The sequence below is a fragment of the Protomyctophum bolini genome, assembly GCF_963924005.1.
Source record: "Protomyctophum bolini genome assembly, chromosome: 4".
NCBI lineage: Eukaryota > Metazoa > Chordata > Actinopteri > Myctophiformes > Myctophidae > Protomyctophum > Protomyctophum bolini.
This window is the reverse complement of record NC_137865.1, coordinates 44635139-44647083: the sequence shown is the minus strand read 5'-3', so window position 1 is coordinate 44647083 and position 11945 is coordinate 44635139. Positions and strand designations below refer to the sequence as shown.

The window sequence follows — 11945 nt, the reverse complement described above, 5'->3', positions numbered from 1 at the left end:
AAACAAGATAAAAAATAAATTAGAAGCTTTCACGTATTTATTCTGCCTTCACTGTATTGGTCCAAAGGGATGTTAAGGCCTTTCAATGATACGTCAGATTACAATGAAACATGACATTTACAAACACCGGCAGTTATTAAACTGGCGTCTGGGAGGAAGCCAGCACTCAAACCAATAACAAAAATAAATGTCAAAACTTCCTTACAAATCAAGTGCAGATCTCACCATTACATTTTCAAGTTCAACTACTAGTCAGAACTAGAAGGATAATCGGTTCAGGTCATAACCCTACCACCAACCAGCAACAGTTTTAAATTCCCTATATCAAACGCATTGATGGAAAACGCTAAGCTACTGCAATTTCAGTGTTCCTTTGCATCTCACTGCAAAGGAATTTGTGACAAAGAACCCATCGAACTGTTATTTCTGGCTATGTTATAGAAGACATTGTCAGATAGTCTAATTGCAGCAACCCACTTTTGGGGCAATAACTATAATCATGTTGCTTATCAAACTGTCCATCAATAGCTGTGCCAAGTCAACTAAGCAGCCAAAATAACCCCTGGCAACAGTAATACCGTTTCTCTGTAGTCTAGTCAGTGGCAAACTAATATGTCTGTTACTTTCACTTCCGACACACCGAGACCAATACTAAAAAACAGGAAAAGGTTTTGGTTTTTAATCTTTTTCTTTAGCCTGACAACGTTGCACAGAAAAACACCCTGACTTGTGTGGCATGAGAAATACAGTACAGTTGTATATATATATATAAAAAAAAAAGAATACAAAACAAATCAAAAAGCATTTTTACTATCTGGAAAGAAGCCTTTTATAGGGACGAGAAAGAATAAGAACAAACAAACAAAAAAAGTTAAATGGGGGAAACAGGATTTCTGTACATACAGAATCTATTTACAGCATCATGTCTGGAATAATCTGGAGTATGAAAACATGACCACAGAGCTGGGATGAAAGACGGACCATTAACAGTTGAAACTTCTGTAAAGAGTTTCTTTTCTTTTGTGAACGTGTTTTCTTTTTTTTTCCTTTTTGAGTCGAAAACCATGTAAAAAGAAAGTTTCTAGACGAAGTTGAATGGGAGGGTTAGTCGAGAGCAATGATGTCATCATCAGAATCATCATCGGCAGTGGCGGCGGCGGCGGCTCCGCTTGATTGGTTGGTGCGTAGACGTTTGGAGGAGGAGGACTCGCCGGTCTCGGCGTCCTGGTGTTTTCTCTTGGTGCCAGCACTGGTCGCTGCGCTGGACGACGACGCCCCCTGCTCCTCGTCATCGGAGTCCACGATCATGACATCATCTGCCTCTGCTGCAGCTACAGAGCAGGAAGAGAGCCATTTAATGGGAGGCTATATGGGGTTTAATTTCCCGATTTCCCGAAATTTTCATTTTCGCTTTATACCGTTTCGTAGAGACGACCTGCACGCACAATCTATATACCAAATGAAAGCTTGAATTCCGATGATCACACAGCACTTTGAAATGTTAGAAATGAGCGAGATGTGACTCAATGAAAAGACGAGTGTTCTTGGCTCTGTGCACGAAAATAAAAAAAGAGAAGACACCCGGAGTGTTATGAGCACGTACAGTTTTGAACCGTTTATATTAAAATATGCGTCAAAAGGCGAACTCGGTGCAGAGAGCGTTTGGACTGGGAGGCGTCTAAAGGCGATCTCGGTTAATGCAACAAGGTAAATTCACTAATGTTCTCTATTGGGGCAATATTAGCCATGAGAATACTGGTATAGACATTCACTGTGCCAACCTTTAGAGGAGGTGGAGGGCTGGGCGGAGTCTTTGTTTCCATTGGCAATGCTGCTGTTGGCCTCTTCCTGGTTGGTGGACGGGGGCGGAGCTTTGTCAGGTGCATCGCCCACAACCTCGAACTCCACATCCCTCTCTAGTTCCTCACTGGAGCACACAAACATAGCCGTTTAATTCTACCCACTAACAATAATACCTAGTAAAACAAACAAAAAAAACACGTAAGCGCACACATGGAATAAAGCTAAATAAAATCTCACAACTGAAAATTTTTGCATGTCCTAAATATGTGTGAGACAGCATGAAAGGAGCCTCACCACACACTAGCGCTGATTCCTAAACGATCAATCATGTTTTAGTAATATTGTCCCTGCTGTCAGCCAGGTTAATGAAATCACAAAATTGAGGCTTCCGACCGATGGAAGACGCTGTTAGTTTGACCACATCAAATGCCCTAAAATAACCGAAAATAGACAATCTACAAGCTCTCGATGCGCGACTCATTGAGAGCATGTTTTCTCTGTGCAACATGCCTCCAAAGAAGACATGATGATGGAATCAAAAAGACTTTATAGTGCACGTGCACACAGACAGACACAGACACACAGACATACGTGTGTATAATATTGATGATGAGTGTGTAGTCCTGGAGGAAGTCATCAGCTTGCAGACGGCTGCAGTTACGGATTCCAAAGTCCGACAGGAACTTGTTGTTGTTGGCTGTGAGGAAATGGACAGAATATGACTCAAAACACTGATATATTAGGTCGTTCCACTGACATCTGACACCAATGGATAACACTAAATGAGCCCGCAATGGAAACCAGACGCAGAGCCTGACATTTTGCAGTATACATTAGATTGTTTTTTTTTCCTTCTAAAAAGGGTCAAGTGAACTAAAACCAATATCACAGCCTAACGTGGATACAAAAAGACTGCCTCCAGGCTCCAAGAACCAGCATTCTCTCTGAATGTTCTCTTCACTGATTTTGTTTGCTAGACAATTACAATTCATTTATATTGTAACAAGTCCTAATACAGTGCAGTGTAGTTCCATTGTGCTACCAGTACTTTTTCCAACACTTGTAATTTGTATATTATAATGTATAATTATAATGTAATTTCCATATTATAATAATGGCAAAAAGACATTGATATCATTAAGATATGGACTAGTGTTTAAATACCCCAAGTTGCATTTGCTGCCCTACATTTAAAATAGTAACACATTTAACAAATTCCTCAGATCATCTAAACAATTATAGTTAGTGATTCGTCCTCTCCATGTAATTTATTTATATATAGTTTTAATCGTGGAGAATGGTCCATTCAAATTTCCATTGGATCTAGTTTTTTACTCCTGAAATATTCCCACCCATTGACCAAAGTGTGTGTTGTGGTGCAGTTTCACGTGCTGCTTGAGCACCCTCTTGTGTCACATTAGGGATTTGCAGTACAGAATGCTTCCTCATCATTCCTCCTTTCTCTGACCTCACTTCAATCCTCTTTCAGTTTCTCATCCCGGACTCTCGCTTTTCCTTACACGATAGCCTCAATTACGTTAATGAATTACATTTTACCTTCAGTATCTCCCTCCTCCGAGGAGATGAGGATGGTTCCTTTCCCATCTTCAATATTAACATCGGGGGCCACCATGCCAAACCTCTCCTTTAGGATCTGAACACAGATCAAAAGAAAAATATAAAATCTAAGAATGAAGATATAAGAATACATAGGAATGCAATGGAAACAATTTTTTTATTTTTCATTAATTAATTAACACTCCAATTTAATGTAGTAATTATTATAGAATCATACATAAACACATCTAGAATCACACTTATGTTACACACAAACGCATCAATTGAGAACCATACATAGGGTTTAAGGATTTTTGGGGCCTTTTGATGTATGAGTAAATTGTATGCGTTTATAGACAGAGGCCGTTATTACCTTATCTTGCAAAGAGATAACCATGGTTTTATGGACGTTGAGTTTGACGGTGACTTCGGGCCTGCTTGCACACACGTAGCAGTTTTTGCTGGGACGGTCCAGCACACATGGTACCAGCAGTTTCTTTCTGAGGTTAGGCAGCTTGTTCAGGAAGATCTGGAGACACAATAGATGTTAGCTAAACCGCTGCAAACATTATTAGGTTTTTTTTTTTCTTTGTATGTTCTGCACAATTTGCTTTTCTTTGTAGAGAGAAGGGACAAATTGGCTAGAATATTTTCTCATCATAGAAGTTGTGCACAGCAAAAGAAAGCTGCAAAATATGAGTGCATATTAAGTGAACTGACTGTTCGGCAGGATTCCAGTTCTCCAGCGAGGATCTTGAGGCCCTCCAGAACAATGAGTCCAGCGATGACAGCGTTGGTTGTAGCAATGGCTGGGATGATGTTACCTGCCATGGCTGCAACACAATCAAATTAACAAATAAGACAGATTAACAAATAGATTAACATAATAAAATCCACAAATAAACACAATAAGACCCCTTTATCAAGAATGTATATAAATAAAACACGCTTGTGATGCGCGGTCTTGCAGATCTGCCTTTTTTTGCCTGCTTTTCGGTGAAGAGATTTGGTGTAGGTATGGAAAAAACCAAGTATAGAGCCCTGAGGGACCCGTAGACAAAGAGGTAAATACCAACTCACACTTGACATCAAAGCGACTCTTCATGTTCATGCTGAAGATGTGCATGCGCAGGTTGGCTGCAGAAGTAACAAAGTCCATCGCTGGAGTGTCATCCTGGAAAGCAGCATAGTGCAGAGAAGGGTTGTATAGACTTTTGCTACGGTGAAATTATTGCAGTGTGTGAGGATAGGATACTGTATTATAATAAATAATAATTCTGTAATTCGCTTGCATTTGTGCAATCTGTACATTTGTGCTGGTGTGTGTGTGTGTGTGTGTGTGTGTCGAGTCTTGCCTTGTCCCAAACAAGCTCGGCCCCGTCTCCCTTGTTCTTGAGCTGTGCGCGCAGCGTCTCCACACTGTGCTTGAACAGCTGGCAGGAGCCCCAGACGCCCAGCACCTGCTGGTCCTTGAGACCCGTCCCCGGAGTGTCCTCCTGAGGAAGAGCTGATGCAGAAGCACGCACGCACGCATGCAACCAGTCAGACGCACACACATTAACCCCATGAGCTGCAGTGGGCTCAGTGAGTAGAGTGGCCGCATGGGAACGAAAAGGTTCCCAGTTTGAACTGTTTTTTATCTGCCCCAAAAAAATAAGGTTTAACATGGATGCAAGTTAGAAACCTGAGGATGGCGGATTTAGCTGCGCATAACCGCAGTTTAGGGTGGATTTGGGTCATTCAAATATATTTTAAATTAATATTGGATAAACCGCGGGTGAAATAATGCGGGCAATTAATTGCATCTGGCTTATTATAGCTTTTAAAATGCACAAAATCTCAGCAAAACCTCGCAATCTCCACAATAATTTATGAATAATTTATAAATTGGAATTATTAATTAATGTGGTCAGATTGGCTTTGTCCGCGGCGTAAACGTCTTTAAATAATTCTATAAGGAAAATGAACGGCGATTTATTTTCCGGGTCTCTCGAGGGGGCGGGACTGTGACGCTCTATTCTAGACAGACCAGCCACACCGCCAGTCAGTCAAATAAACGGGTAAATAAGACATACCATTCTTCTGAAGCTGCTTCCAGTCAAGAGGAAGTGGAGCTTTCCTCTTCTTCCACAGTTTGTCCATGGTCAGCAGATAACTGATGTCATCTTTGAAAAGCTGGAGAGGAGAGAATAAAGCAAGAACAAATAACGTAAGTAATGTCATTGTGACTTGGTTACCGGGTTGTAATTTCACACACATGAGTAAAGGTCTCGTATAGATTCCGCCCAATATATCAACCATTATTTTTACTGTGAATAAAAACAGCGTTTTTTTTTAATTAGTTTGACAGCGTCGTAGCCTGTGGACCGGGCCCATTCCTTACCTTGGTGAAGAGTTTGACAGAGTCGTAGCCTGTGGACCGAGCCCATTCCTTACCTTGGTGAAGAGTTTGACAGAGTCGTAGCCTGTGGACCGAGCCCATTCCTTACCTTGGTGAAGAGTTTGACAGAGTCGTAGCCTGTGGACCGGGCCCATTCCTTACCTTGGTGAAGAGTTTGACAGAGTCGTAGCCTGTGGACCGAGCCCATTCCTTACCTTGGTGAAGAGTTTGACAGCCTCGTAGCCTGTGGACCGGGCCCATTCCTTACCTTGGTGAAGCGTTTCACAGCGTCGTAGCCTGTGGACCGGGCCCATTCCTTACCTTGGTGAAGCGTTTCACAGCGTCGTAGCCTGTGGACCGGGCCCATTCCTTACCTTGGTGAAGCGTTTCACAGCGTCGTAGCCTGTGGACCGGGCCCATTCCTTACCTTGGTGAAGCGTTTCACAGCGTCGTAGCCTGTGGACCGGGCCCATTCCTTACCTTGGTGAAGCGTTTCACAGCGTCGTAGCCTGTGGACCGGGCCCATTCCTTACCTTGGTGAAGAGTTTGACAGCGTCGTAGCCTGTGGACCGGGCCCATTCCTTGGTGGACACACGTCTGATGTCCCCGTCTTTTTCTGAGGCTGTGGCACGAGCTGCTGCCTCTTCAACGTTCCCTGAATAAAGACACAATCTACTTGTCACTGGATGTCCAATATCCATAATAATTTTTTTTATTCTGGGAGAGATTATCCATAATACAGTGTACAATGTGACTGACAAAAATATCTTGTACTCACATGAGAGCTCTGGGTCTGCCGTGTCGGGTGACACCTCCTGATCTGCGTCCTCCTCTCCGAACAACTGACTGTGGTTGGCGTAGAAAGACAATGCACGGTCAGCAAAGACAACTGGACCTCATTTCCATCAATGCAGTCTACAGGAGTAACTACGGTAAGTGGCTGACTTGACCTCAATGCCCTCCATCTACAAGACTGGCTCTACCTGACACGATGTCCAAGATACTACTGCTAATTTGTTCCACCTGCCGGGTTCTAATCCGATTCGAGTATACTCGTCTTTTAAGGGTTTATATTTATTAAGTTATGCTACATATAAATAGCCATGGGTTGCTATGCGATCGGGCTGAGTAGTCAACATCAGCGTAATACACATTTCATTTTTGTATTAATTGAATTGATCTGAAGTAAACCTTACTTGAAGAGGTACTTGGCCCATACAATGCAGTGGATGGGCTCAGAGGGTGTGTTTCTGATGGTGCACCCTGGGAAAGTCTTCTGAGTGGGCTTAGGTTGGCACTCATAGCACTCGGTCAGTCCCTGTTAGAGAGTTATAGAACGTCAAAGAGGGTGCCTCAACCACCTTAGCACATACAGTATGAGGTGGAGCAGTGGTCATCCTGCAGTCTTGCACTGGGGAATATTTTAATATAAGATTATATTTGGCAAGAAGTTGTGTTTAAAGGTAAAATATTAAAAAGAAAAAAGGTATGTCCAGGGCAGGAGCAGGTACAGGCACCTCAATCGGCTATTAAATCAAAGACAGATGGTCAATAAAAAAATTAATAATGAGTCTATCTAGTGCTTATTACACTTTTTGTGGCGTTTTATCCCAAAAGTGCAAGTTAAGCACATTCAACCTGGCATCCCCCTATTATAGGCAAACTTAACGAACTTTTTATTCTTCGAAAACAGGAGATGTACAAGCTCACAACAGGGCGAAGTGCAAACTTGTAGATTAGCCATTTTTCGCTGTCCGTGTGCAACAAAGCATAATAGTGGTTAATACAAGATATCCTCACTAGCAATACGGACATGTCATGTGCATTACCTTTTTGATGACAGTGACCTGTCCCAGGTAGCCAGCAGTGCCGCTCTCTATCAAGGGGATGTCGGCTGCCAGACACATCCTGTTCACGTGGTTACGGGCCGCTGAGGCAACAGAAGATGGAGGACTTAGTGCTATGAGTTATGACTAAATTAATAAATGATTGAGTGAGGTGAGGTGAGCTTAGAGAATGAGATGAGAATAGACGAGAGGTAAGAATGAATGAATAAATAAATGGGTGAGTGGAGCTTTAAGAATGAGAATAGCTGAGATGAGCAGCACGTGAGTTGAGGTGGCGTAGTTAGTTACCTCTGTTATCCAAAGCGTTCATGACCAGTATGAAGCTTTTGAAGAACTCTGTGTTGTATTCAGGGCTGTCATGGGGAACAAATGGACAATAATAAAAAATCAAAGCTGTACATAGGAGGGGCTAACGTGCCTCAAAAATAACCATCATGTGGAGTAGAATACATTTGGGCCCTCTGGACTTAACAACAGAAGGACTGAAACAATATAAGAGGATAGCCTTACTTCATGATGCTGTCATGGTAGGCCGTGATGTTTGCTGTGGGGCAGAACTGCAAGACACTCTCTTTGGCCACCTGCAGAGCAGACAGAGATAGAGAGAGACAGACTGTTACTGATGGAGAAAACATAACACATTTGTTATTAAAAAGGTTAAAGGCCTGTCATTATTGGTCACATCTCTTGGAACGGTGATCCTCAGCCGTGCTGTGCTCAGGAATCACTTGTAGTTGATCTAACCCCCCCAATCCAACCCTTGATGCTGAGTTCAACGCTGGGAGTCTTTGGGTCCCATTTCTTTCAGTCTTTGGTATGACCCGGCCGGGGATCGAATCCTGACCTCCCAGTTTCAGGGTAGACACTCTTAACCACAACTAGGCCACTGAGCTGTCACTCAAAGGCCATAGCGTTACCACCTGTTTCGAATTTGCAGGAAGCAGCATACAGCTCCATGCATTAATGAAAACGAGAAAAAAAAATCACATGCACAGAATTTCTTGACAGAAAGTAGCTCATATTAATGTCTACGGTTGATTTATATTCAACAAACAGATTAAAAGAGTATAATTCAAGCTTCCCGTAGAGCTGCAATGTTGGTGAGTTTAACGTTGTTTAATACAATCAGATCTGACTTTTCTGTTTGGATGAATGGGCTGTCAATGGCTGGTGTTGCAACTCTAGAGTCAACCCATTATTAAAAATAAATCTAGTGTTGCAAATTGCAGCCATGTGTTGCGTTCTAAACAAACAGGCAGCTACAGAGGAGTTTCTACTATACACACCTGCGCTTTAGACTTGCCCACATGTTTCTTTTGAAAAAGGAACTGCCGGTTGAGGTTGCTGACATCAATGATGTCCAAGTCGATCTGAAGAAAAAGCAAGAAACATAAAAGGTTCTTCAGTTCTGTGAATGACTAATGGCACGTTAAGAGAGAACGCGCGCGCGCACGCACACACACTCTAGCTGAGCCTCTGAGGGACTTTCAAACCGGCAAGTCTACTGTTGATCACTAGTGTAAACAGAAATGCACTCACTCACTCACTCAGGCTACAATAAGTGCTGGACACAAACACACCAGCCACACTTAAAGGGCGTACTGTAGTAAACATAATCGTTCATCATTTATTACACCAAAACCCAACCTCTGGGAAACATACCCTGCCATGCCAAATATAAACAACCAGATAAAACCCACAAAGAAATTGCGTGTCTTGTGTACATGCCATGGCGCCCAATTGAACCAGGTTAATTCCTGGGAGGTTCTTACAATGAGCCTTAAACCACAACCATTCACAATGATACTATTCAGCGTTCCCTGCAATGATGATGCGCTTTGTAGGGAAATCATGAATAAAATAAACGATGCGCATCTCTCTAGCATTAATGTTCAGATTAATTGAATATGAAGAACCCCAATGGAAACAAGCCATGCATAGTGCTTTCTTGGGCTATAAATCCACTTTAATATCAGAGCTTTATTGAACTGTACTTTTCCTGTGCTTTTTTCTGCGAACTGTTAAAAGTACTGAATCAATCAATCAATGGGTTTGCATTTCCATCACAATAACATGAGCCTTCTGCAAATACCCCGAGCCCGCCTAGAAGTGAGTGAGCTAGCTAACGCTCAAACAGCCGAAAAAATAGCAGATCTACAAGCTCGCCAGGCGTCGCATTCGCAACGCCTGGCGAGCTTGTACATCGGCTATTTTCCGGCTGCAACTCACAACATGCACCACGGCCCTCCTCTAGTACGCGGAGCCTCGCTCACTCACACAAAGACATAACACACACACACGTTAGCCACCGGCTAGCCTAGCTAGCGTTAAGAATCCATTCAGAAGAACATGAACATCTACCGACCACTTCTATGTTCTTGAAGCCGGTGAGGACGAGGTTCTTCAGCAGCTCGCAGCCGATCCCTCCCGCTCCGACCACCAGCACGCGGCAGGTGGTCAGGGAGTCCGCGAGCTCTTTGCGCAGAGAACCCACCAGTTGTACCATGATGTTGTTGTTAATGTTGATCGAGACACGGAGACAGACAGACAGCTAGAAGCGGCATTCACAACACACCGGTTAGCCTCCAGCAGCAGGCTACTATAATGCTAATGCTAATTCTGCTAGCTTCTGTCTGACTGAAGGGGGAAGAAGAAACAACGAATCGCCGGCATAACGTTACATTACTATGTTGGATCGTTGAATAGCGCCACCTATCGGACGGGGGTGGTGTTTTTTTTTTACAAATCTTTATAACAGTCATTCATGATATAGGCCTACTTTAGAATACAAAGTTACAAACACAAAAAACTAAGTTATTAATACAACAGTACAACATCAAAGCTAGGGGGAATTTAGCCTAAGATTTAGACTCTCGTACATGTATTTATCGATTCTGACATACATCTACGAGAGTGGATCTTTGCCTAAATCTTAAAGCGTGTGTGTGTGTGTGTGTGTGTGTGTGGGTGGGTAGCAAGGAAAAATACAGTTACCTAATCAAATACATATGGTTAATGTTTGTTAAAGACAGATCGGAAAAACAGGTTTTCTCAACAAAACTACATAATCATAATCACCTGTGATCCGAGTTTGTGCAAGTTTCTTCTAAAAGTTCATAGAACTTGTTTTGGTCTATAGCAGGCTCTGGTTAAATTAAAATGGGTTTCGGTTTTTGGCAATATGTCCAGCTATATACACTGTACAGTGATCAGATGTGATCAGATTTAACATTGAAACCTATTTCTGATCATATATATACTGTTGTAGATAGACATCGCTTCATTTGTGGTTCCTATCTTTCCTAATGACTGTCATTTTCTAATTAGATTTCTGCATCATTTATAGAGCTGTCCAGCCATGTTTCCATAAAACTAAATAACCTAGCCTTATTTGATTTGGACAGTAATCAAATTTTGTCTATCTTATGAAAGAGCCTTCTGCTGTTGAGGTGGATGATGTGCAAACCTACCAATGTATCAAGTTTACCAATTATTCTGCCATATTAGAATAGTTAGGTTACATAATATATATGTCCTAGGCTGTTTCCTAACACAGAATTAAAACTGCCAGTGCTGTCAAACTATGCCTTTATTTCATAAGTATGTACAGTAGACTGGATGGAGTGCCAAACACATGCACTGTAGAGCACTGGTTCCCAAATATTCGTGGGTCACAGACCAATGTTTATGTGTCACAACTTGAGTAAACATCCTATTTTCTTTTCCTACATTTAAAAGATCATTTTGAAATTGAAAGAATATTTAAATAAGTTTATATATTTTAAAACAAACAAACAAATCTAAGAAATAGCATAAATAAAAAAATATGAATCATTAAGAAGTAGTGATAATATCTGCTGTTTTCACAAGTTTGGGTCCCGGGCAAACGTCTAATCTTTATTTTGGGTCTCGACCTGAAAAGTTTGGGAACCACTGCAAAAACTACTTACTACTATTTTGACATAAATGTGGACAGGTTTTGGGGGCCTCCAGGTTCAGGTTAAATAGGTTAAATACTCTCCAAGTTTTCTTCTTCAGTCTTCTTCACATTATTGTATGTAAAATGCATCCTCAAAGCAGGTGAGGGGCCAAACGAGGGTCTCGTCTCAGCTTCTCGTCAAGAGCCAGGTACTTCTGAGGAGCCGTGTCCTTGTGTCTGCAAAACAGGACATGCTGAGACTGCTTTGTGTAATATTACATATACCTTTAAAATGATATTAAATTAAAAATAATATTAGAAGCATATTATGTAAATTATAGTGTGTGTGTGTGTGTGTGTGTGTGTGTGTGTGTGTGTGTGTGTGTGTGTGTGTGTGTGTGTGTGTGTGTGTGTGTGTGTGTGCGTGCATGCGCATGCG

General features: G+C 42.0%; 2 protein-coding genes across 2 annotated transcripts in view; both read right to left on the bottom strand.

The window, feature by feature from the left end:
* Positions 1-1031: 1031 nt before the first annotated feature.
* On the bottom strand, positions 1032-10212 carry uba2 (ubiquitin-like modifier activating enzyme 2). The gene is made up of 17 exons (XM_080761130.1): positions 9953-10212; positions 8874-8957; positions 8098-8168; positions 7876-7940; positions 7570-7670; positions 6937-7058; positions 6519-6586; positions 6274-6395; positions 5436-5535; positions 4716-4867; positions 4441-4534; positions 4081-4193; positions 3734-3889; positions 3361-3457; positions 2395-2500; positions 1782-1927; positions 1032-1331 (listed from the first exon to the last, which is right to left on the bottom strand). The coding sequence occupies exons 1-17, from the start codon at positions 10091-10093 to the stop codon at positions 1105-1107; spliced, it is 1965 nt and encodes a 654-aa protein (XP_080617256.1). The 5' UTR covers positions 10094-10212; the 3' UTR covers positions 1032-1104.
* Positions 10213-11658: 1446 nt separating this feature from the next.
* Positions 11659-11945, bottom strand: part of ccdc135 (coiled-coil domain containing 135) — a gene marked incomplete at both ends in the record, with an annotated part of 9732 nt that continues 9445 nt past the window's right edge. Inside the window, one exon of the mRNA XM_080762255.1 lies at positions 11659-11743. Coding sequence (XP_080618381.1) covers positions 11659-11743 — 85 coding nt within the window. The remainder of the gene's footprint in view (positions 11744-11945) is intronic.